At 36.1% G+C, this 27,657-nt stretch overlaps 1 protein-coding gene across 6 annotated transcripts in view; it reads right to left on the reverse strand.

Moving 5' to 3' along the window:
* The window catches only part of CRACDL (CRACD like), a 49,112-nt gene extending 21,455 nt beyond the window's left edge, over positions 1–27,657 (reverse strand). Inside the window, exons 1-7 of one of the 6 annotated variants that reach the window (XM_032226935.1) lie at positions 27,588–27,657; positions 26,800–26,867; positions 11,960–12,136; positions 4,864–4,945; positions 3,478–3,646; positions 1,064–1,199; positions 222–383 (exon numbers count right to left, since the gene is read on the reverse strand). In XM_032226935.1, the coding sequence (XP_032082826.1) occupies positions 222–383; positions 1,064–1,199; positions 3,478–3,646; positions 4,864–4,930 (534 nt within the window). In that variant the 5' untranslated portion in view covers positions 4,931–4,945; positions 11,960–12,136; positions 26,800–26,867; positions 27,588–27,657. Of the gene's footprint in view, positions 1–221; positions 384–1,063; positions 1,200–3,477; positions 3,647–4,863; positions 4,946–11,959; positions 12,137–19,394; positions 19,495–26,799; positions 26,868–27,587 lie in introns of those variants that run through there. The other 5 variants (XM_032226937.1, XM_032226936.1, XM_032226939.1 and 2 more) reach the window with 5 other exon arrangements.

The following is a 27,657-nucleotide window of genomic DNA, read 5'->3' on the forward strand; positions in this document are numbered from 1 at the left end:
CCCCTGTTCTAGGCTATTCAATTTCTTACAGTTATTCTTATGTTTATGCATTTTTCAAAACACCTTTTCCTTAGAAAAACAGGATCTTATCTATAGCATACAAATATTTGAGTATCTTTATTATTAAACTTCTGTCATTTACTATTACTACAAAGTGAAATATGAATTTAGATGATAAACACAATCCATAATTATAAAACATGTTTCCCAATTTATCCTACCTTTGGTGTATTGGGATTTAGAATTTCTTGTAGCAAATATGTTTCTGGTGGGCTCCTGGGTAAGCCATCATCTTCTGAACTCATTCCTGCATCCTCTTGTTTTTTGGAAGGCGTTCCAAATGGATAGGAGAGGCCCATCTTCCAGTTTTGCTGGAGTTTCACCTACAGTACAGTTTTAATACATTTATTATACTACTAAAATAATATATTTGCTTTCATAAAAGAAAAAATGATGTAATCACCTGCTGTTCCCAAAATCACAAGCACACTTTCTTTTTGTGCCCAGCAGAATGATGCATGTGAATAATGTCATTTTATTCAGCCTCTTGCCCTTTATCTTATTTAATTATATACAAGGAGAGTTTGGTTTTATACAATGCTTACTTATTGTTGTGACCCACTTTTATTAAATTATGTTGTAAATAATAAACAAAACAATGTTGATCCTGCCCTTGGGGCCCAAGGCATAGGTTAAGGGAGTTTAGTAGCAGGAAAATGAACAAGCAGTTATAATCTGTTCACATTTCTTCACACTAATTACTAATAAGGAAGGACAGGGTATTTGTTCTGAAACTATGTACAGAATGAGCACATCCTTACTGCCCTTTTCAAAAGGTACCTTTTGGCTTTCTGTGTAGATTAGCCGTCATATAATCACCTTGTTATTCAAGTTCCTTGGATGAATAAATTCTCTGCATCATTAATTTAGAGAAACCCTATTGCAAATGTGTCTGTTGATTCACATGTTGAATATCACACTGCATATACCAAAATCAAACACAAATCTGCAAACATACCAGAAATCTGGAAATCATCTAAATTAATTATTTCAACAGTATTACCTGCAAAGTCCTAATTCGATCAGAAACATTTTCCTGAGAAAATACTCGAACTGGCCTAGGTGGTTCTTGTGGAGTCTCAGAAATGAAAATGCTGTCATGTGACAAAGCTCTGTTTCCCATGATAGTTCTATGCATCCTAGGATAATATAGAAAGCTAATAAAACAACACATATTTAAACCTGGTCTTTCTTTTCAAGTAATAAAGTCTATTTGCAATGCAAATTTGAGTAGGAATGTAATAAGGGAAGGAACAGCAGAAGAAAGATGTCCTATAACAGTATCTGACATATTTTGGTCTTTGTGATTTTACATACACATGTTATTTTTGAATAGCAAGTCCACTGGAGATCTAGATTCTCTAGGTAGAACAAATTATAATCTCATAGTTTAGTTAGAAAAATCTAACCAATAAATTGGCCAATGAATAATTTGGAGTTCAGTCATAAGAGATACCCAACGTATTAACAGAATTGAAAAGGATTCTAGATAACACGTTTCCAACTGGTGCCTGCAATTCTTCAGACAACTTTAGTCCAGTCAGTTCCAAGCTAAAGTTGTAGCTACCAAGTACTTGTGAGCCAACTACCGTAGGTAGGTTAGACCAAAAAATCAACTCCATGCAGATGCTAAAATTAATTTTATTGAGATAGGCTATAATAACAGAATCTTGCAAATTTTTGCTATTAATGTTTAACAAGTTATGTTAATTTATATTATCCTTCCAAATATTAAAACTTAAAATTAAATATTTATTCTTTATTTATTGCTATACAATGAACACAAAAAAGAGAAACTGTAAATATGAAGGCCTCCTAATATCTGCTACAAATATGTTCAGTAAAAATCACAAATATTATCCTCCTTCAATCTAGTGTTTCCCATATTTATTGAACTATCATTTCCATAGCTCTTTTTATCTTGCATAAAGATAAATTTCCAGAATTTTTACAGTAGCCTTTCTGTACATTGACTTTAAAGTCATTTTAATAGTAGTACTAATAGGAGATAAAACCATTACGATTTTGTACAATAGCACCTTCTAATGGCACTATTGAGCACAACATTCCTTATTATAAGCATTATAAGACAACATTCTGGAACATTTACTTATTTTATCGACTTCATAAAGTTTACTTTTCCCAGTATAGCTTGCTACAAATGAAAATCACCACATAGTTTTTGAAAATATTCTAAAATAGTAATGAAAATACTACATAGCACGCATACACACAATAGAGCTATGCTGCACTTCAAATCCAAAATTGAAAATGTGCTTTGGAGTAAGACATGGATACACACCCTTCCACCTCTTGGTGCTTTCTTAAAGAAACTGCATCTTTTCCTTGGATTACAAATAGTTACACAAATCCAAGAAATTGTGCTTTGGAGCTAAAGAGCACAGTCAAGATTAGAGCAGATGTGTGTATGCCATCAGAGTCCATTTAACTCAAACTCATTTTTCTAGGCGTCCACAACTATCAGGAGCAACTTGTTTATGGAGCCTGCCCCACAGCACCATTTCAGTTTTGACTCTGAATGTCTTGAAAAAGCACTTTTGGGATGTTTTGACTCTGAAGCATAAATGTTTAGAAAGCCATGAAATCAAACAGCAGACTGCCTGACCGAAAACCTTCCATTCTAGACATAAAAAGGGAAGAATTTTGGAAGGATATTATTCTCTCACATAATACAGGTAGTTCTTAACTTACAACTGCTTAGTGACCATTCAAAGTGATTTATGACCATTTTTTACCCTTACATACAGCATCCCCATGGCCATGTGATTTACATTTGGATGCTTGTAACTGGTTCCTGTTTATGACGGTTGCAGTGTCCCAGTGTCATGGGATCATCTTTTATGACCTTCTGACAAGCAAAGTCAATGGGGAAGCCAGGTTCACTTAATAACCATGTTACTAATTTAACAACTGCCGTGATTGACAACAACTGGGGCAAGAAAAGTCATAAAAGGGGGCAAAAGTCACTTAAAAATTTCTCACTTAGCAACATAATTTTTGGCTCAATTGTGGGCGTAAGTTGAGGACTACATGTACTGGGATGGTAAAAAGAAGTTGCTGGCAGGATAATGGAGTATGTGCTTGATATAGTTCACCAGCAAGAGTATTCAGAATATTTATTTATTTATTCATTCATTCATTCATTTATGATTCCGCCCCTCTCATTGAGACTATCACTAAGAATGTCTATTTCTAACAATGCTTGCTGCTCTCCAGCATGAATGGATATCAGAACATTGTTTTAATTATGTCTTTACAACAGCTTCAGAGGAGTATCCTAGATAGTCAACAAAGGAAACATTTGTACACATGGAGGATAACCCTTTAAAATAACCTTGCTTTTCAGTCAACAACAGCTTGCTTTGCAAAGAAGGAAAAGGCAAACATGTGACTTACTGCAGATCATCTTCAGAATCATAATCTATATGCCTAGATGGTGTGGCTGAGATATCAATTGCGGACTGACATGTGTTGATATTATCACTTCCTGAAAATGTTAATGTTTCTTTCCTTTTTCTTTTCCCAAAGAACTTTTTAATAGATTTGAACTTTGACTTCTTCTTTCCTAGGTGAATTAATGAAAAATAATTCTTTTTAGCCAGTTTTTTCAAAGAGACACAAAATCAGAACAAAGTGATATGAGAATCATTCTCCAACTTGGACAATTCCTCAATTTTTATCCCTAAAACTGACAGCAGCTTTCATTGAAAGAGATATGAAAATAAGAACCAGAAATTAATGATACTAAAAGAAAATCAACTTTTTTCCCAAAATTGATAATCTAATTTACAAATATAATTCTGTTTTCAATATACAGGAATAATTAATGTAACCTAAGTTGAAATTGCTAAATGTCTATTCCAAGTTTAGAGAATGTCTCAATTCATTCATAATAAAATGTAAGCTTCAGAATGAGCATATAGAGGACTATATTAAGCATACGAATATTTTTCTTTAAGAAGCTAAGGTGCTATATTTCTTCCACATAACCTTCCACTTTCCTATAAATAAGAATCAGTGAATTCAATGACATTATTTTTCAATAGAATATCCCTAGGATTGTACTGTCAGTTGATAAATATTTTTGTTTTAAAATATTATTTTCACTATTTCGTCACCAAGTGAAATGTGTTTTTCTAAGTTTTTATAAATCAAAAGGTATCCATCTTGATCTTTAAAAAGTAAGGCAATGCTACTCGCAAATGTGAACATATACAACACATAGCTTCTCCTTTGGAATAATTTCCTTTCATATACAAATCATACAACATACGGGTTGATTAGTTATGTACATTTTAACTGACTACAGTGCATTAAGATTAAATTGGATAATTGACCTAAAAGAAACAGTGTTCCTATTCTGCACAATGAAAAGAATTGCTAGTACCGTATTTTAGGGACTATAAGATGCACCAGAGTATAAGACACACCATGATTTTGAAGAGGTAAATTTTAAAAAAAGTTTTTGCACTCTGCAGGTCTCCCAAATCCTCTGCATGCCTCATTTTTTGCAACAAAAAAGGGGGGGAGGGCATGCAGAGGCTTTGGGAGGCTTGTAGAGTGTTCCTGGGGGCTGGGGGCTGGGGGCTGAATGAGCAAAAATGGCTCATCCATTTTTGCAAAGGAGGAGGGATTTTGGTAGGCCAAAAATGCTGTATTCAGTGTATAAAATGTACCCAAATTTTCACCCTCCTTTTGGGGGGGGAAGGAGCGTCTTATACTCTGAAAAATATGGTAATTATCAGTATTTTCTCAAACATATAATGATAATGAGACATTTACCTGAAACTTCTTCCCCAAATCCTTCTGCTTCTTGAAACTTGGTATCCATTGTCCTTGTAAAATTCATACACTGTAGTAGTCTCTAACATAGAAACACAAAAAGTAACACTTGAAAGTTGAATGCATGTTTTTTTAATTGACAATATCTACTTCTTACTCTTGACCACAGTCACTTTATCAGCTATGAACCTTAGTCAGGGTTTCCCATTCAGTGGCCAAATCGTGGTCATATTTTTAAAAAGGATTTTTAAATTGGAATAATCCTGTCACCCAGTCTTGAAAAAAGGATTATTATAAATGTGTCAATATGGTAGTATTTTAATAAAATATTGCTTAGTTAAAGTAATTTACACCAAGTGTTTTCATAGCTGAACATTTTAACATACAAACTAATTGATTCCTTGAAGTATATCATTGCTCAAAAATGATTGAGAAACTGCTTGCTTTGTTTATTTGCTACCTCTCAGGGTCCTTCCAAAATTTAATACAGGTAGTCCTTGATTTATGACCATGGAGATTCTCAGTCATCCAGGTCATGTTTTTTTCCAAAGTCCGGTTGCCTTTTGGGGGGGGGGAGGAAGCACCTTAGGGATTTGATTTATGATGATCATTGAGCTGAAATTATGGGCATAAGCTGTGTCGATCATTAAACAGGTCATATGTATTTATTTGTTTATTAAATTTATATGCAGCCAATCTCCCTGATAGCGTGACTGTGGTATGTGACCAACCCAATTTTACAACATGTTCTTCAGCAGTTGTAAAGAAAATCACCATGGTCATCAAGCAAATCCACAATTATTAAGCAAACCCATGGGAGGTTTTTGCTGGAAACCAGAAGTAAATGCCAATTTCTAACTAAAAGTGTTGCAAAACACAGTCATGTGTTTTGATTTTATAGACTACCTGCAAGTTTGTTGACCATTTTATTAGGAGTTGCAAGACTCTGGTGAAGTTTGATAATCTCCCAAGTGTCTTTGCTCGTTTCTGACCAAAGTTCAAATACATTTATTCTACATCTTCTCAGGACATTTTATGCAGTTTTCATTGATTCTGCCTTCCATTTTGTAAGATTTTAGATGAAGTAGGCTACTATGCAGTTACTATGTATACCTCATGGAGAGAGAAATGAATACATTATGTCATTTTATAAGATGTAAAAGTTAAATTCTGTTTCACATGGATTCATTTTCTGGTCTTGCATCAGACAGATACAGTATGTTTTTCCTTGCATCTCTCAATATTTTCCAGTTAGAGGAACAGCTCCTTTCTATGAAAAAAGTCCAGCTACTTTATTTAGGGTTAGAAGGAATTAAGGACAAACATATGATGTTCCCTGGAAGTGTTTGGAAAGTGAGATGAGTGGTAGAAAATTCATATTTAACACACTGGCTATTTTAGTTGGCATGATGAAATTTTTGTGTTATCATCTATGCCCATTTATTAAGGCTATAGTTTGGATATTAATTTCTCTTTAAAATTTAAACAAGGAGCTAAGAATGTGCTATTGTCCAGTCCCTACAGTTATGAATATTTAAATAATTGTATAAAGAAGAACAATAAGTTAAAGTGATGAATTTCAGGCTCTGGAGTATGGTCAAAAAGCAAGGAACAGCATAGCCTCAAATATTACAATTAAAATAATAATAATTAGAACCAGTATACAATATATTTCAAATGTTTAACTTGTAATTTATCTTGACAGTGCTACTAATGAGCCTTCACTTTAGCCATCCTAGCAACAGGTTACATGGTCATGCCAAGAAAGAAGAAAGGAATACAACTCTGAACTGACTTTCAAAGATGATGCACAATGTTCAGCATTCTCAGCAGACTTTAAAGATCTACAAACAGAACCATATCCTGCATTTATTTAGCAAGTAGAGGCTTTGGTAGAACAGCAAGAAAATAATTATTTTTCCAGAGATGCTTCCACAGACTTTTTGCAAATATAAGCTTTTTAATGATGCATGACAAAAAAGGATTAAACTTTCCCTTAAACGTCTGGTGGGATGATTTTTCTTGCTTCTTTCTCTTTTATTGAATATTTTCATTGTTTATTTTTCAAGGTTTTTATTATTTTTACTATTTTACTGCTTTTCATTTCTTTTTATTTATTTCTTTATTGCTTAATGTTTTTCAGCAAAGTTGCTTTTTGAAAAAATTACTGCACGTTATTTTTTATTCTTCATCTATGGAAATATTGGGGTGTGCATCGGGGTGTTTCACATTTAGGTTATTGTTAATTACCAATTGGAATTGGAATATAAAAGAGCTTAGATATCCTTTGAAGAGAAGATACCTTTTGACTAAATGAGGGTACTGTAGCAGGTAAAATCTCCCTGTCCTCCGACAGACATTACTAAATTCCCTGGGAGACATTATCAATAAAAAGAAAACAATCTCAACTTGCTGTAATAATTCTAGGCAGCAGCCAAGCTTATCTGACATTAACAATAACCACTATGTTATAAACACATTTCCTCATCTGACGTAATCCCCAAGGATCTAACACAAAGCTGAGCAAGCTGGAGTTTATTAACATGGAACATAATGCTAAAATATTCATATAGCATTCTTATGATGCTATGAAAGCGCTCTCTTCTCTCACTGGAACTGCTTGAAATCCTATTCTAAGTGGCATTCTATTTCCTCTGTTGTTAAACTGTACAGCAAACTTGGTTCTATTAAGTAAGAAATACAGTATATATATTTAAATCAAGACCACCTGGAAATTTCAACTGCTCCAGAATGCATAGTAATGAAGGCCCCTAGGTTTGCACATGTAGCATCATTGCAGTGCAAGCTGCACTGGCTTCCTTTTTCTGGGTGCAAATCAAGCTGATGTTTCTTACCTTTAAATCCCTATATGACACAGAGCCACATTATTTATGGGGCCATCTTTCCCTAAGGACACCTACCCATCCTACCAAGTCAGTTATGATGGGCATGCTCCTAATCTTACCCTAAATATTGCCATAAGATGGGAGCTAGGAAATGTGCCATTTCTGTGGCAAACCCTGCCCTATGGAACAGTCGGCCCATGAATGTCCCATTTCAAAAAGCAACTTAATTACTTGGAGGTTTCCCCTCCCCCGCCTTGAAAATGATTTGTTTCTCATCCAAGAAGCTTCTTCAGTTCTTGAAGAAGTGAGTATTGAAGAAGTTTCTTGGATGAGAAGTGAAATATTTTTTTAAAAAATAACCAAGAAAGTCCAGCTGCCTTTTGAAAAGCATCTTTGGGACAACTATGACCTGGATGATTGTGAATCTCCAAAACATTCTGCCCCATTAAGTTCAGGAGGTCTCTACCCTCTTAACCTTCATAAAACACTGAAGAGCTGGCTTTTTCCCCAGGTCCTCAGCTAAGATTAGATAACTGTATTATCTGAAATTTAACTTGGCACCAGGTTTTTATTGTTTTCAATATTTTAATATAGCTAGATTTATAATTTAAATATGATTTGTACCTTGTTTTAATTGGTAGCTGTCCAAAGTTGGTTATAAGATGGGCAGCTGTATAAAACTTTTAAATTAATACATACCAATTAAATATGTGATCTTTTAAAAAATGTTTTAAATTTAAAAAAATTAAAAACAGCACATAGGAAATATACTTATTTTTACCTATTGATTGTTGTTGATTTAATTCTTCAGAAAAATATTATATAATCATCTAAGATGAAAAGTGTCTCTTTTGCTGAACTCTTAAAAGATACTATAGTCCATTTTATATGAAATTTGAAAACACAGACATCTTTATTTGAAAGTGACTTTATTTTTTTTGTTCAAAAAGTGATGTACTTTTAAAATTTTAGAAATACTTATTCATTATGAATTTGAATTTTATGACATGTTCGGTACCTTCTTTATTTTATTTATAAAATTTTAAAATGTTATTCGCACCTATTTGCATTCTGCCCTTTCATTCTTTTTTCATGTCATTTATTTTTTCTTGTTTAAATTCATTCTGTAAAATATTTAATTAAATATCTATTAAACACATCTAAATCCAATAAATTTTCTACACATTGGGTGCCAATGAGACTTAGGATCACTTTTATTTCAAAGAGATTACAATGTACCCAACTGCCTGATACTAATAAAAGTTAACCAACAAAAAGTACCATTTTCAGAAAACAAAAGCAAATTACTATCAATGCATTTTGAGCTTTATAATCAATCCTTCATAACTGACTTAATTTCCAGAGATATACTATTAGTAGATGAGAGACAAGCATGGATAGTGCTAGGAGTATTTCTTCTGTCTATGGAAGATCAATTTAACACCAATATCTTCAAGAACTAACATACTGTAATCTGGAATCTTAGTGCCCTTTTCCAACAATCCCAAATGCTCATTCCAAATTCCATAACAACCAATTCCTCCATTGGTGAATGGAGACAAAAAAAATTAGCCTTGTACCTAGGCTGATGTGTCACCAGATAGGTGATGCTTGAATTCTACTTGAGCTTCCTGTCCATTAACAAGCATCTGACATTTTAATAGCCAAGCAAGAGAAGGGATTATATGGACACACTGTCATGCTTGCTTCACTGATATGTGATGACTCTCTCCTGTTAACTATGGAGAAGGAAGATGAAGGGGGGGATGCTTGGGAAATTGAAAGTAGGTGCTATGTCTTCTTGAGATGCTGCTTCCAGCTGTCCCCTGCTAGAAGGAGGGAGTGGCATACCAGAACACACTGAATTGACCATTAGGAAAACAGCTTGCAAGATTTTAATTGGTTACCTTGGGGTGGGAAATGAAAGACAGTTGAGGAGGGGAAAGTATAACATAGGGATTTTGGTATGTGGATCTCGGTTCTGGCTATGCATTACTGCAATACACTTGACTTCTAGTAAAAATATAGCTTTCTCAGCAAATGGAGTCAAGGATTGTTTTCTACTTAGAGATTTAAGTCTGTGGCAGGTCTGACACAAATGTGCCATTTTTGCCTGTACTTATGAGAATACAGTATGCTATTTCATTATTTTAACAATTTACCAATATCCAACTTAAAAAATATTATCATTTTCCCCACCAGAAACCAAATATAATGCAATTGATTTCAAAAAAATATTACTCAATATTCTCTTTGAGTTACAATTGCCATGAAAAATTACAAGGGAAAGACAATGATGCATATAAAAATATAATACAAATATATTACAGAGGATAGGAGGAATACACCAGTTGTTTTGTTTTGTGCAGCTTAAGAAATAGTATGTGATAAAATGTGGTATAGAATAAATTTTGAACTCATAAAAATTAATTGTTTGTAATCTTTTCATGTTATTTTGAGGGAATATCAATATATAAAATTTGGCTTTGTTTATTTTAATAAATTTGTTTATTACAAGTAAATAAAAAATTAATAAGCTAATTTGTTATTATCATAGTAGGTAACATCTTCAGTGCAGGAGATACTAAGAAGTAAGGCTTCTTATCTGGCAACATTTTTAAACACCTTTACTCATGAAAATTGCATGTATTTCAAGGATTACTTGCAATCACAAAAATCTTAGAATTTAATTTAATTTTTGTTGCATCATGATGCTGAAACAATGCTCATCGCTGAATTAATTTTATAAACAAACACATATAAGTAGAGACAGCCCAATTTCTCTCTCTTAATGCTTCCCCACTCATGCAAGTAAAACCTCTATGTCATGGAAGCATTTACTGAAAGCAATTTGAGTTCCCACTAACACTTTTTCTCCAAATGTCAGACCTGCCTCACCTTAGGCTTCTAAGTAAAAACAATCCTTAACACCATCAGGTTGAGAAAGGTAGAAGCCAGGTGAAATGCAAAAGTGCAAAGCCGGAACTGAAATTTGTGTGCCAAACCCCAAGTGAAACCTTTTTCCCACTTAAGCACTTCCCATTGCTGGTCCCCCTCTGTCCAATCAATTTCAAAGAAGATATTTTGGAAATGGACGCTCTGATTGTAGGCTGGCTTGCAGCTGCATTCCTCTCATCGCAGAGTGACCTTGAAATGCCGTCTTGGCAGGCACCTTCACTTTCTTAACTTTCACTCTCCCCCCTCTCACCCTCCTCCCAGGGTTTATGGTAGACTGGTACGGAAACAATTGCAGAACACAGGCATGAGGTGAGGCCTCAAACAATACATTGGGATCACATCACTATGTCCTTCACAATCTTCTGAAGGTTGAAAAAGGCACTGAAGTAGTCAGATGCTCCAGAAAACCATGTCTATCTCTGTGCCTCAGTCTCAGAAGCTCTGGGAATAAAGGGTGAGGACCATGTACAACTGAGAGAGTCCAGGTTTTTTTTCTGGAGCAGTGAGACTCAAATGCTTTTATGAGAGGTTCTCAGTCTAATATTTGATCAAAAAGATCATGAAGACTATGCATGCTGTTTCTGCACAGTTGGCTTCTTGCCTACTTTTTCCACCAGTGCCTCCACCTGAAGACCATCCATCCAAAGAGTGCCATTTGCTAAAGTAGATGTCCTTCTCAAATTCTTTCTAGGGTATCTTTGACTTTTACTGTTGGAACTAGCTCATTAAATGACCTAAAATTCATTCTGATCCTCTAAGCAGAAACATATGGAACCTTTTCAGCTTTAGATTTCTAGTTATGCATCTCAGAGTAAAGCTGATAACTCTAATACACAATGAGGGAGAGGATCTGGTAGGTCATAGTTAGTTCATGATTAGGAATTTAGTTATTTAGGAGAAATTATCAATAATTTTTAATTAACTAAATAGCAATGTATGTTCTAATAACTAAATCCATTTTTATAGGAATCGATCATGTTGTAAAATGAGTAAATATAATATCTTTCTCATTTTATTGCACTGGCCATATAATTGTTGAAAAGGAGAGCAAGAGCTGACAGTATAGTGACTTCACACTCAAATAATTAAGACCCCTACAACTCTGTTAATTTAGAAATATTGTTATTATTATTATTGGCAGGGATAGTTTACACAGGATCCAGTAGAAGTAGTAAAGATATGTTGATTACCCATCATCCACACTGGCTTATCAGAATTAAGAGAAAAGAAAAAGCAATTGGCTAAATTTCATGCTAATATTGCAAGAAATAGTACAAAGTGATATTACTTACCTTAAGTGAACTAGCACAATTTCTGCAGTATTAGGCTAGGTTTTTAATCTTGTAAAATTTTATGTGAAGATTATTTATTTGTGATCAAGGAACCATGCTGAATTTAAGGCCCATGAAAGCAATCCACAAGAAAAGGGAGGAGTCATGGTCATCTATTCTATGGTATCCTTGAATTCCCTGTTGATAAGCAAATATAAAAATCAATCTAACTACTGTTTTCTCTTGTTTTCAACAAATATTATATTACCTAGAGCCCTAAACGCTTTTATGGGTAGAGCATTTTCCAACTTTCATATCAAACCTACCCTCTTATATTAATTTAAAATAAAATTTACAAATGCTAGCAAGATGCTATCCTTTCAACAAACCCAACACCTATTCTATTTTCAGAATTCAGAACATTTTTTGTATTCTACAATAAATATATACAGCTTCAATCTTCCCATAGTAGCAATGATAAATGTTCTAATTGACACAGCACATCAGAAATGCAGATACACAATTTAACAATTCTCAGAACTATGTTGCAAAGATTTTTCCCCTCAAAAACTCCTTGTGAAGTCTAAAACATAGGCTGTTTTCATACACCACGTCTATTATTTAATTAATTATATTTTGAACAAATCATTATAGAATAGGGCTACTCAATTTGGGAAGCTAAAATCTAGACAGTAGTATACATAAAACTCTCACAATCATCTGGACTTTTATAGCGCAGATCTGATAGATTCCCACAGAGGTGTGGTTCATATAGTAAGAACCAAAACAACAGCCAGTATTTACAATAGAAGATAAATCAGTTTTATAAATGATTAACAACAAATCAATTTCAAGGCTATGAGCAGTTTGCAATGAGTGGCAGGAAGAAAAAGCAATAAAGGCCAACCAACTCCTTTATGACTTCATTGTAATATGCAATAAAGTTTTTTTTAATTTAGCCATGTGTTTCACATCTTAGACTTTATCTAATATCCTGGGATTTCTGCTTGAGTTTTTCCAGGAAATCGGAGAGACATCAAGTTAAACCATCATCTATAACATGCAAGTAACAAGACCTGGTTTCAATATCATGCTAAGCCAAAACTAAACAAACAAAATTACAGAATAATGTGATCTGGGCATCTAGCCAAAGTATGATTTTATTTTATTATCTGAATAAGCACTCGTTTATTTAAAGAAATTAAACAAAGATTCCAATACGTAATTCACAAAATGTTGATCATAAACAAAAGTAATGAACACAAAGAAATTTTAGACATTTCAATTGAAAATTCATAGTCTGCCTTGCATAATTATAAATAAGCAAAATAATATTGAAAAGCTGCAATTCTAGAGAAATCACATTTTAAAACATTAAAAATGTATGCAGATCCTTTACAGATTATTTACAATATTACCATAGTCAACAATGCATCAATTTTCTTGGAGGGCACATGCATATATTATACTACCACTCCAACAAAGTATTTTTTTAATTACATCAATCCTGATTAATCACAAAAAAGTAAAGGCTGTTTCCTACACTATACAAATGGGAAGAATATGCATATTTGACACTATTCCTAATTAAATACAATAGAAAAAGGCTTGCCCCATTCTATTTTGTTTGCATTAGTAACCAAGAAATCTTTGCTTCAGTTAGATCATATAGGACTTGGAAGTCTTTACCTGAATACAGTTTTGATTTACCAGATTCAGTAACTAGGAAAGTACATGGTTTGAAAATAAATGCCTCACCTTGACAACCAACAAAGCAGTAATAAAAGCCGAATCCTAATCCTATTCTTCACGTTAAAGGAGGCTGGCTGAAGTAATGTTGGTTCAATCTGATTCAAAAGGCAGAGCTCTCTTCTTATAAACAGGCAGGAATGTGTTATGTTACAGAGCTTCTTCCCAAGTGTATGCAAAATATTGCCTTAGGCCGTGCAAATCATCCTGGTCTCTGTTGCTGAATGATTTCATTCAAACAGAAAAAGCCCCACTATCCTAAGTTGCTAGGAAACAAGGAAGGAGTCCCTGACCTGAATTCTTAGTAGAATTTGATGTTGCCCAGGAAGCTTATGGTCTTCACAGTTCCTTGGAATTAGATATATAACTTTACACAATACACAGAAATCTCAAAAGCGAAATTGCTAAGATAACTTGTGAAAAAAGATAAGGTTATTATTCAATTATACAACCCCTAGAGAAAATACATTGTTTTTGAAGTCTAAGAGTGCCATTTTGATTTATGGTTGTGCTTCTGATGGAAGCAAAGTACTTTCCCCACTTAAATCTATGATCAATAACTGCTTTGGGTTGAAGGCTGCTCTATAAACACAATTCCCTTTCCCCTTATGTGCTGTTCTATAGTCCTATCTCTACTTTCTCTGACACTCTCAACATTTCCCTTAATTGCACTACACTGACTTCATCCAGTCCTCAGCTCAAGCATCCAACAGCCTTGAGTCATCAGTAAGGATATTGGACTAAGGATTATTTTCCTCCTTGAAACTAATACTATGTCAGTCCTACGACCCCTCCTACCTCTTGGCCCTTTAAGTAAGAATGACTCTCGAGTAAAGGTTTACTTTACTAAAGGCCAAGTGGATTTCAATATAGTAAACCCGAACTGAAGTTTGCGCACCAATTTTTCCCGGTTAACTTTCCCTGTCCAGTTCCTGTCCAGGGAAGAGCCAAGGTGGCTCAGTGGTTAAATGCAGCACTGCAGGCTACTTCAGCTGACTGCAGTTCTGCAGTTCGGCTGTTCAAATCTCACCGGCTCAGGGTTGACTCAGCCTTCCATCCTTCCGAGGTGGGTAAAATGAGGACCCGGATTGTTGTTGGGGGCAATATGCTGACTCTGTAAACCGCTTAGAGAGGGCTGAAAGCCCTATGAAGCGGTATATAAGTCTAACTGCTATTGCTATTGCTACTGCTATCCTCACCAGTTTCTCCCTCTCCCTGGTCCCTTATTATCCAATTATATTTGAATATATTGTTTTGGGAACTGTCTCTTCAATGGCGGGCTGGTTGGTAAGCTGTTGCATTCCATTCCCAGCATTTTGACCTTCAACTGGTGTGTCTGGAAGATACGATGAGTAGTTAGCTTCCCCTCTCTCAACCAGCTTCCTCTCATAATTCATGGCAGATTGGCAACTAGCAGATGCGAAGCTCAAGCATGAGGGCAGTTTTGACATTCTACTTCCCTCCTATCTTTGTAAGCCTTTGTCAATCCATTATCTTGGAAACTAGACCAGTTGACCTATTGTAGATGTGAGCAGAGTTGGGAAGGAATTCCTCCGGTCATTAGATAGCCTTCACTGTAGCCATGTCTCTCCTACATTTGTCCTCTCCATTAATATTTTGTTTTCCTGAGTTCCTTTCATACTTGTTACTTTCTCCTCAGGTCAGCCAGGCCCTATTTCCTGAAGGGAAATTAATTTATTCCCAAACTTTCAAGAAGATAGAGGAAAGCAAACCAGCTGTATTTCAAGAAAGGGTTGTATTTGAATAAATCTGTACCTACTCAACTTTGAATGGCATTCATGAGATATTTATCTTTTGAAGCAGTACCCCCACCTTTCCAGGTGCACTCTCCACAAATGGAGGAACAATAAACTAAACTTTTGCTACTTATTTGACAGTTTCCCTGTATTTACCAGTTTCAACTACAAATATCAGTCAGTTTCAGTTATTCTGCTCTAAAGCACCTGTCTAATTGCACAGGTGAATTTTAGCCATCTTTTATCTGAATGTCCAACTTCCTGTTATTTCTGCCTGTGATTCTTGATTCACTGCAAGGTTTATTTTAAATTGTGGTACTGTATTTTTAAGACTGTGGGTGTTTTAACTTCTATATTGTACCATGCAAATTGCTAAGAGTGGCTTGGATTGCAGCAGGATATAATAGAACAAATAATGAAATAAATAAATAATAAATGATTACTGTACATTTGCCCTTTGTATTGCTTCTGGATTGTTGACTACAAAAGGCTGAATTGGCACAGGGAATGCTTCCTGCTTGTTCCACATCCTGTGCGACACTTTGCTATGAAGCCAAACCTATTCAGTTAGAAGTAGGCTCCATAGAAACCCACAGAATGCATTCCCACATTAAAGAAGTACACCAGTTGTAGATGTTGCATTAGTGCTAGTCAGTTTCTAGGTAAAAAGCAAGGTGCTGGTTATCACTTACATAGCTTGGATTTATTTATTATATGCCATCAAGTCAGTATTGACTCTTAGTGACCACCTAGATTGCTTTTCTTCATGACAATCTCTCTCTAACCTGGTTTTCCAATGGTGCACTCCCTGATGTCATAATGCTGGTCATCCTTCTGCTGTTGGTCATCGTCTTCTCTTTCTTTTCATCTTTCATCAGCATTAGAGCCTTCCTTGAGATGTTATGCCTCCACATAATGGTACAAAGTAGGGATAATTTAGGTTTGGTCATTTGAGCCTTGAATGAGAACTTTGGGTTGTTCCCTACATAAATGAGTGACTGGATATTTCCCAGACAATCTTTTCTATGTTGAAACCTGCCTCTCTTGCTCCGAGTTACAAATCTGAAGGAATGTCATTTGCAGGGACTCTGCTTGAGCCTTCTAAATGATGGTTCCCCATCTCTAGGACCATTCTCTCTCATACACAGACTATTACATTATCAAAGAACTGCAAACAAGTCACTATACAAAAAGGCCATTGGGACTTACAATAAAGAACTTTCTTGCTGTTACACTTATACTACTGACATTTATGTTTTAATTTCATCTTTTTATGTAGAGTATTTAGAAATGGAGTAGTACATGAGCTAAATAAATAAATTCTAGGCCTCTTGTTACAAAGATAAAAACTGAGATACATGTAAAATTTGTTTCTGGAATTTTTACCTTCGATATCTAGAATAGGTGTCCCAGAATATGGTAAATCTTTTGTTGGCTCAAGTATTTAGGACCAGGGTGTCAAACTTGTGATGTCATCTTGTTGTCACGTGACATATCACAACTTTTCCCCCCTTCGCTAAACCGGGGGTGGGGGTGGCCAGCACGTAACGCATCCAGCCCATGGGCTGCAAGTTTAACACCCCTGATTTAGATTGAGCTTTTTAAATGTACGGTATTTGTATCAGTTACATCAATTTGAAGATTTAAAATGACAATTGTGTTGTAATATAAACTATTTTCCACAAACTGCCCAAGTAATAATTAGTCTTGAGACTTCAATTAAAAACATGGATAATTAAAAACTCCATTTCTAAAGACTTTAACATTAAAATATGTTAAAAACTCATACTGAACCATATAGATGTTTATATTTTTATTTTAAAAAGTAGTAATTTCCATGTTAATATGAATTGATATTAATATTAATCAGTTATTAAATGAACACTTGTATGATAACTAAAGTGTGACAAATATCATTTCCACCCTGAGCCACATATCACTAATAATATTGAGAAATCCCTTGGAATCCAATGCAGACTGAGCCATGTGGAGCATTAATTCCCAAGTGATAAAATGTAACCAGGCAACACTACCATTTTTACTCTACTCCATTGTGCCTAGAAAGAGCCTCTCCACTGCCATAAGAAGAGCACTGAAAACTGATAAAGACAAGTAAAGTGAAATGTAACAGAATGTGTTCCTCCTGCTAAAATATAATTATACAATCTATCGTAGTCCTAGGCCTGTTTTTCCATCTTACTATTCTCTAGAGCAGGGGTGGGGAACTATGCTCCCTTTATCAGCTTGGATTTTAACTCCCCATAATTCGTGAGTGCTAGTTCAGGATTCGGGAGTTGTGAAGTTACAGGTATCTAAAGGGGCCATAGAATCTACCGTAGAGCGAGAGGAACTTTAATTTTTTTTAATACGAGCTCAGAACATAAATTATTAATTGGGACACTGAGAAGCAACGGTACAGCTGATAGCTTGCATCATGCCATTGATACCAACTCTCCCCCACATTCACCAATCCATATTTAACCATTCCAACTGTATTACAGCTTAAACATTCATATGAACCTGCTCTGACTCCAGTTATGAAAAAACCCAGAATAGAGAATGAATAAACTACCCTAATTTATACTCAAAATAAGTAAGAGGAGTTTCACAGGCTCATTAAACCTCTTTAGTTGATTGGGATCACTAACATTCTGAAATGTGACCCATATTGGGGTAATATAGTGCTCAGTAACAGAACTGATAGCTAACTGGGGAGCAGGCTATAGGGACACCCTTGGAAGAGATATTGATTGGAGCTGCTAGAACTTACTGAACGCACACAGCACACTACATTTTATGTCATTAGTTTGTGGATTAATTTGTCACATAAACTTGGAGTTAATGGAATAAACAATGATTCAGTTAACTATGGATTAATGTGTTGTACAATCACAATTATCCAAGACCAAATGACACACATTGTGAAATGGCACATGAAGCATGCCACACTAGGAAGAAAATCTGTACCTAATTTATATTTATTAGATCAACCAACCTGAGAGAAAGGCTTTTCAATCCCTACCTACAAGGTAGTCCTCAATGTATGGCCACAATTGAGCTCAAGTTTTTGTTGCTAAGCAAGGCAGTCATTAAGTGAGATTTGCCTATCTTTCTTACCACAATTGTTAAGTGAATCACTGCAATTATTAAGTTAGTAACATCGTTGTTAAGTGAATCTGCTTTCCCATTGCTTGCCAGTTGACCTGCTTGTCAGAAAGATGCAAAAGATGATCATGGTTGCTGTGACACTGCACCATGATAAATATGAATCACCTGCCAAGCATCCAAATTTTTGACCACGTGACCATGTGAAAATGCAAACAGTCATAGGTATGAATAATAGTCATAAGTCACCTTTTTCAATGCTATTCTAATTTTGAATAGCCACCTAAATGAATTGTTGTAAATCAAGACTACTTGTATTCCTCATCAGGGAAAAAGAGAACAAAAGCAACAAATGGAAATGGTTGGAAGACCCAGTAATTAAGTTATATATATAAGATCATTAGCTTAATGTTTGTCACCTATTGATATCCAGAAAAAGGCTACTATATTCTGAATAAAGAATCATATTACTGACCATTCTGTTCTGAAATGCAAATACTATATCCATTTATCTACACCAACATTCTTCTCTTATCTCAATCCAATATTTATCAGCCTAACTAAGCAGCTGTAATACTGGTACATATAAAAATAAAGGTTAAAATTATTTTAACCTTTGTAAGCTGGATGTGGGTGTTTGCTTTGTACTACTATTAAACTGTGGCTTTGTGGTAACTTTTTAAGATTGCTACCTTTTAAAATATATAATAAAAATGCTACTTGTTATCTTAAGAAGCTTGCAATAACTTATAAAATCTTGTTTCCTACGAAAGAGGGGAAATATGACTGTTAAAAGTATTCCTAAAATATTTTCACTTATGAGTACACATACAAGTATTGCATACCACCTTTCTATATGCGGAAGAGAATTCTTCACATCCTGCTATGTTTCTCCAGCCAGCACACCTTTTTTCTTCCACCAACAGAGGGAAGAGGACCTCCTATACTGGGGCTGCAAAAAGAAAGATCCAAGTGTCATTTCTGCAGCCACCTATAGTGGAAGGAGCAGAAATTCTTTGATAGCAGCTTGCAACTTCCATGCGGCTTCCCCACTGACTTTTTAGGGAAGCCGAAGAGAAGATCATAAATGGTGATTACATAATTGTGAGCTGCTTGCAGTTGTAAGTACCGTTGCCAAGCATCTGGATCAGAATGATGTAACTGGGGGTGGCCAATACGAACATGTTACAATGGCTTAAAGTGATTTATGGACCATAAACACCCTTTCCAAGCCATCATAACTTCAAACAGTTGTTTAAACACCCAGTCATAAGTCAAGAACTACCTGTAGTTTTAAATAATCATAAGCCTGCTCCATTTCAATTTAATCGCTGAGTAAATAGATACTTCAATAGTCAAGTATCCTACTTGGATACATTAGGTAAAGACCTAGCTCCCTGGAGAACCCTGCAATGCTGGGAAAAGTAGAAGGAAAGAGAAGATAACCAACAGTAGTTACAGTGTATTAATTATTTACTATTAGTCAAATTTGTATAACTGCCCACCTCACTGTTGAAAGACCAATTATGAATAGATCATCCTTATGGAGAAAATCTATCTATGTGGTAACTAAGAGTTAATACTGACTTGATGGCACAAAATTATTCAAAAACTAAGTCCTTTAAGGAGACTTCATTCCTAGCTTAGGTACTACCTTTCTTTGATCTGAGAGTCATAGCAGGTATTGTACAGCATGCTGCAATCTGAAGTGGAATACGATCAAGATTCATGTTAAAGAGTTTTTGTTGTTAAGGGTTGCAATTTTTAATGAACTGCAAGTCCTCAGGACACTTATTTGTCCCTTATAGCAAGGGTCTCTAAGGCCCAGGCTGCAGACAGATATCGGTTTGTAGCCTCTTAGGAACCGGACCATACAAGCAGCAGGTGAGGAAGCAAAGCGCATGCACAGGATCTAGGTTGTGTACAAACTATCCACTCCCCTTCAGGTCCATGGAAGACAATTTTTCTTCCAAACCTTATCTGTGGTGCCAAAAAAGTTGGTGGTACCTTACAGTCATCAAAACTTCCATAAATGCAAAACAAATTCTATATACAAGTGATCCTCCACTTAGCCACAACTGGGTCCAGAATTTTGGTTGTTCAGCAAGTAATTATTACACAAAATTGTCACATGACGGCTCTTGCAGCACAGGCCATGGATGACTTGGGAGGGGTGTAGCACAGAGACACAGTGCCCATTGAATGCTGTTGAGTCAGCACACCCAGCCTGGCTCAACAGCATGGTTGCACCCCAGGAAGCCTCAGCCATCTACAAATCCAGAAATGCTTACGACTGCAATTCCCACCCCTCAATCTCTCCCCACCCCAATCTATGTCCTTTTCAATTACTTCTTGGCAGCAGCAGGGCAAAAGTAGAGGCCTGGAGTACTCAGCAGTCTCAGGTGGTAGCTGCCCACAAGCCTCTACTTCAGCCCCAATGCTGCTGCTGTTGATGCTGCTGCTGCCACTGAGAAATGCTGCCTCAGACCGCACACTGCAGCCTGGCAATGCCACCACCAATTGCCCTGCCACTGTGTGTTCCATCGGATTTGCCATGGCCCACTGAACTTCTCAATTTTTCTTCTGCAACAGCCAGGCAGGCCCACAGCCTATGTGAGGCAGCTGATGGCCATGCCAGGCTTTCTTTCAGAGGCCACTTTGCATCATTCTCCAAGCTGGCATCCCATTCACAGAATCCTTTGAAAGGATTCATCCCGCAAATTGCTCATGCCATTCCTAAAAGTTACATGATTGTGATCACATGACCATATGCAGCTGTAACTTCAGCACAAAACTTGTAAGTTTTAAGTCTATTTTTTCAGCATCATTCAAATGTCTTTTTTGTGCCCTTGTAGAGAATTAAAAAAAACTATTATTCCATTTGGACCTCTTTATACGAGTTTGCATCCTAAAAATGCAAGCAATCTATAGCATCACTAGCTGACTTTGCAAAATGTCAGTTAATAGATAGTGTAACATGTCTTGGAAAAACAGCTTCAAGATTTGGACGCATATTGAAATGAATAAAATAATGAATGAAGATAGCCATTTTATGTCTACAGATGTATACCCAAGTCACAGGCTTGATTTGAACATGAAAGGAAAATATCATGGAAAGCAGCAACGGCAAATACTTCCTATATTTTTGCCAAGGAAATACACAGAGCATGTCCAATAAATTATTCAAGAAGTGATATTGATTTAAAGGAATGCAGCATTTACTTTTTATATCTCAATATGATACAGGTAGTATTCAATTTATGACTCTAATGGAGTCTGCCAATTATGGTAGTAAGTTGTTTGATGGCTGTAAAACAGACTGTCATGTGACCAACCTGATTTATGACCTTTTTTGCAGCAATTGTTAAGCAAATGCTGCAATTGTAAACTGACCACTGCAGTCACTAAGCAAACCCATTGTTTGCTTTGAGGCATTTTTTTAACAGAACTTTTTTATTTTATTTTTTCTTTAAAAAAACACAAATATGTCATCATTTGTCAATCATTAAAACATTGAAGTACAATTTTTTTTTTTGTGTGTACCCCTCCCTCCCTCCACCCCCCTCCTCCTTCCCCCCCCCCCGACTTCCCAGAACCCGTACACGGTATAGAATTTTAACTAACACAGTCTAAAATCTATTGAGAAAAAGAAATAAAAAATTAATGACATTCTAGATTGACCTTAGCTTCTTCTTACTGAACTAACTTTAAACAATTTAAATCATTCCTGATCTTAAGCATAGGCTAACTGGAATTTCTTAGTCCCGTATTTATTTTGTATATAGTCAATCCATTTTTTCCAGTCTCGTTTATATCTCTCATTTGAATGATCTTTGAGATATGCCGATATTTTAGCCATTTCAGCTAAATTTGTTACTTTCAATGTCCATTCTTGAATTGTAGGCAAGTCTTCCTTCTTCCAATATTGCGCCCACCACAGTCTTGCTGCAGTTATCAGGTGAAGAGTCAAGTTGGTCTCTACCACTGTAAAGTCAGTACATATACCTAGTAAAAATAGCTGAGGACTAAACTTTATCCTTCTTTTAAAAACATTTTGCATGACCCACCATATTTTATCCAAAATGCTTTAACCTTTTGGCAGGTCCACCATATATGATAATATGTAGCATCGAGAGAACCACATCTCCAACATTTAGGCTGTACATTCGGATACATAGAAGCCAACTTTTTAGGATCTAAATGCCATCTATAGAACATCTTGTAAAATTTTCTCTCAGATTTTGAGCTTGTGTAAATTTCACATTTCTTACCCAGATTCTTTCCCATGTATCCAACATTATTGGTTCCTCAATTTGAGCCCATTTTATCATACAATCTTTAACTAATTCTGTTTCCGAATCCATCTGTATTAATACATTATATATCCTCTTTATATGCATTAAGCTTTGATCTCTTATTTGTTTAAACAAGTTATCCTCAACTTGAATAAAACCAATTTTTTGATCTATTTTCCACCTAGCCTGTAATTGCCCATACTGGAACCATGTTTGAACTACCTTCTCCTCTTTTAATACCTCTAAAGATTTTAATTGTAATACCCCCTTTCCGAGGTAAGAAGCTGTCTGTAGGTAATTCTGTCCTGTTTTTGTGCTGTATTCATATTTTCAATTGCGTGTCTAGGAATTGCCCACATGGGTATCTTGTCATTTAATTTATATGATATTTCTTCCAGACCCGCAATAAAGCATTTCTTAAAATATGACTTTTAAAGTTCTTATCCAATTTTTTGTTGAATAACAGGTAAGCATGCCAACCAAATACCAGATCGTGTCCCTCAATGTTCAATATCTATCATTGGTTAAGTGAATCCAGTCACTAATTACAGATAATACCACTGCATCATAATATATTTTTAAATTAGGTAGTTTCAATCCTCCTCTCTCACGTACATCTTGCATTATTTTCATCTTTACCCTCGGCTTCTTTCCTGCCCACACAAATTTGTTGATACCCTTCTGCCATTCTAAAAGGTTCGCATCTTTTTTAAGTATAGGTAACATTTGGAAGAGAAATAAAAATTTTGGTAAAATGTTCATTTTCACTGCCGCTATCCTACCCAGCAAAGATAAGTGCAGTTTCTCCCATTTTTTCATCTCTGTCTGTATGCTATGCCAAAGTGGTTCATAATTATGCTTATATAATTTCCCATTTGAAGTTAAAATGTTAACTCCAAGATATTTAACTTTTTTAACTACCTCACATCCTAGCATCACTCCTAATTCTTCCTTTTGTTTAATATTCATATTTATAGCTAATATTTTGGTTTTTCCTAAGTTTATTTTAAAGCCCGACACTTGACCATATTGATTAATCATATTCATTAAAACCATACTAGATTCCTGCGGTTGTTCCAATATTATGACCAAATCATCCGCAAAAGCGCGGACTCTATATTCTTGCTGCCTAATCTTGATCCCTTTTAAACCATCCAAGCCCCGTATTTTATTCAACAATACTTCCAAAGTTATAATAAACAATAATGGGGACAAAGGACAGCCCTGTCTTGTACCTTTTCCAATTTGAAAAGAGTCTGTTAGACTTCCATTGACTATAATTTGTGCTGTTTGCTGTTGGTATATTGCTTTAATTGACTGTAGAAAATTATCTCCTATCTGCATTTTTTGCAGTATCTTCAACAGAAATTGCCAGTTAACTCGATCAAAGGCCTTCTCAGCATCCAAAATATAAACGCAGCAGGGATCTGGTTGTTCTTTCCCAAATATTCTAATGCATTAATAATTAATCTAACATTACTTTTCATCTGTCTCCCTTGTATAAAACCTGTTTGGTCCGTATGTATCAATTGTTGAGTGACCAACATTAACCTATTTGCTAATATTTTAGTAAAAATTTTATAATCTACATTCAGTAATGAAATAGGTCTATAATTTTTGGGTTGAGTAGTATCTTGTTCTTCTTTGGGTATCAAAGATATAAACGCTGTCTTCCAAGATGGAGGGACTTTACCTTCCGTTTGAATCATATTAAATAATTCTCTAAGAGGTTCTACCATTTCTAACTGTAAGTTTTTATAGTAAACCGCTGTCAAGCCATCTGTACCTGGTGCTTTCCCTAACTTTAATTGCTTAATTACCTGCAGGATTTCCCCGAGGTTATTGGTTGATTCAATTTTTGCCTGTGTTCTTCTCTAACTGAAGGTATTTTCTCTTTGTCTAAATATTTGTCTATGTCTAAACCATTAATTTTATCCCCTTTATACAGTTCTGTAAAAATTCCCAGAAAGCCTTTTGAATCTCTTCCTGTTGAAACACCTCCTTCCCTCTGTAAAACAGTTTAGATATATTTCGAGTTTTCCTTTTTTCCTAATCTGATAAGCTAACCATCTGCCAGGTTTGTTTGCATTACAAAAGTATTGTGTTTTGCATATAATAGATTAGTAGCCACCTGGTCAGAGATCAACATGTCAAATTGAGATTTTAATATGTTAATAGCTTCCTTAACCTTTGTATCGTCTGGGTTCCTTGTTAACTCCAGCTCTTTCTCTTAATTTCCTCTTCCAGTTCTGTTCGTTTTAACCCTTGCTTATTTCTATGTGTTTTATTTATATTCATCAAACTCCTCTCATATACGCTTTGCTTGCGTCCCATACAAATTCCATAGATGTACCCTTATTCATATTCAAAACAAAAATTCAGATAGTAATTTTTTACAATCATTAATATACTTTTCATATCTAAATAAGTTTTCATTCAATCTCCAAGACCTTCTTGCCTGCACTACCCTTCCCAACTCCATCCAAACTGGATTATGGTCAGAAAGAACCCTAACTGCAATCTTTGTTTTCTTGACCCTAGAAAGCAAATCGTTAGTGGTTAGGATAAAATCAATCCTTGAAAGGGATTGATGCCTGTCCGAGAAGAAAGTGAAGTCGTATTCCTCTGCATTTCTTTCTCGCCAAATATCTCTCAATTCAAAATCATCCATAATGTCAAAGAAAGATTTGGGTAACTTTGCTCGCATCTTGGTATTTAGGCGGGAAATCTTCTTATCTCTCTTAGTGTCTATCACTCCATTCCAGTCACCCAATAGTATACAGGAACTATAGTCCCACTGTACTAATTTAGCATGAAGATTTCTATAGAATCTATCTTGCTGTTGATTGGGAGCATAAATTCCCAAAAGTAATGTCTTTTTCCCTTCTAAGATTAAGTCTAAAGCAATATATCTTCCGAAGGGATCTGCTTCTATTAATTCAGCTTTCATATCTTTTCTTAAGTATACAACTATACCATTCTTCTTTTCCATAGCAGAAGCTGCAAAATGTTGACCAAGTTTTGAGTTGATCAAATATTTTTGATCAGTTGACTTGATATGAGTTTCTTGCAAACAAATTACATCGTTCTTAAACTGTTTGAGATAATGAATATTTTCTTCCTCTTCTGTGGAGAATTCAGTCCATTGACATTCCATGTTAAGATCTTAGTTGTCATTTTTGGTTGGTTGAAGCATTTTTAGAGCTTCCTGCACGGCCTGTTTAACCTTAGGTCTAGCTCCTCCCATTGCTTCCAGATTTGTTGTTGTAGATCCTTGATCGATGGCCGATGATTGTTGATGCTGTTGCTTTTTAGCTTGTTTCTCCATACGTCTAGTAGTCATGCGGCTAGGTCTTGGTTCCATAGCACCTTGCACTTCTAGAGAAGAAAGATGCTCCATCTTGTCTGATGGTTGTGTAGTTTGCTGTCTATCCTGTCGCTTTGAGGCATTTTTGCTGAAAAGCCAGTTTTTGGCAAAAACCTCATAAATCTCAGTCATGTGACTGTGGGATGCTGCAAATGGCTGTACATGTGGGCCAGATGCTAATCGTCCAAAACGTGACTAATGCATTACTTACAAGGCGGGCAGCCATTAGAACTTCAATACTGGGTCTTAAGTATTGGGGGTACATAACTGGGGGGGGGGGCGTTATTAGATTACCTGTTGTAAGTCATGGACTGCCTGTTCCAGTTTCCATCATAATGGCTTTAAAATGAGTTATGACATAATATTAAAAAGCAGAAAGAATTCTATAACAGGAGCTGCAAGAGATCTATTAGCCACTGCAAACTGGTGCAGCACACTCCTTATTGCCCATTCTGACTTGGATAGTAGAAAGATCTGGACAACGCTTGGCCCAGAGATTTGACTTTGAAAGAAGGACCAGATAACTAGTGACAGCCCTGGGTGGTGAGGCAGTGGGATCTGCTGGTTTACCCCTCCATTAAAACCTACCTCTTACTCAGTTCTAGTCCACCTTAAGAAGAAGAATGGGTGAATGTCTTCTTACTGACTGGTGACATCTGGTAGGAGAAAGAGAAACAAAGCCCAATCCTTTCTCTTAGCAAATCTCCATACAATACAGAACTGACTCCACATTGCCTAGGGCAGGTTAGGGATCTGCAACAAGTGCAGTCCTCATTTTCTGCCGGTTCAAGAAGGGGCAGAGAACTGAACTTTGAGGAAGGTTGGCTTCTAAAAACAAGAAAAGTCTCTCAGTGCTGCCATTTGACTAACTCCCACTTACACTAAGAAAACTTCCCCATCCACAGTTTCTTCAACACTTCCCTGAGCCAAGAGCTCAAGTAATAAGTTTACTTTTGTGTTGTGACTCTGCTTGGTTAGGCTGAAATTCATGAATCCGCCCTCATCTTTTGGAAATTAAGCGGGTAAAAATGCGGGCACTGTCAGGTAATTATTCCACAAAACGTCCTTTGCTCAATGAACCAGCTTCCTGCTTATTGCTTCCAACAAGTGAGTCTGCCTGCCCCCACTAGCAGGAGCCTGGCTCTACCTCCCTGGGACTTCCTTCGGGGCAAACAAGCAGCGGATTAGGCGGCGCACAAGGAAACCGAAGAGCTTTGAAAGCGCAGCCTGGTGGCGAGGCTGGCCTGCTGGCTGGGCACGCGCTGACGGGAATCTACATTCCCGCCAGGTGCACCCCAATCCTGAGGCCCGCTTCTACGACGCCCCCCGCCTCAACTTCGCCAGCCTTGCCGCTCGACGGCCGCCGCGGCACTTACCTTTCCGTCGGCCTCAGGCAGGGAAGGGATTGCCAGAGGGAGGAGAGCCCCACAAGGCACCTTGACCGAG

This window comes from Thamnophis elegans, chromosome 11, assembly GCF_009769535.1.
Source record: "Thamnophis elegans isolate rThaEle1 chromosome 11, rThaEle1.pri, whole genome shotgun sequence".
In the NCBI taxonomy this organism is placed as follows: Eukaryota; Metazoa; Chordata; class Lepidosauria; order Squamata; family Colubridae; genus Thamnophis; species Thamnophis elegans.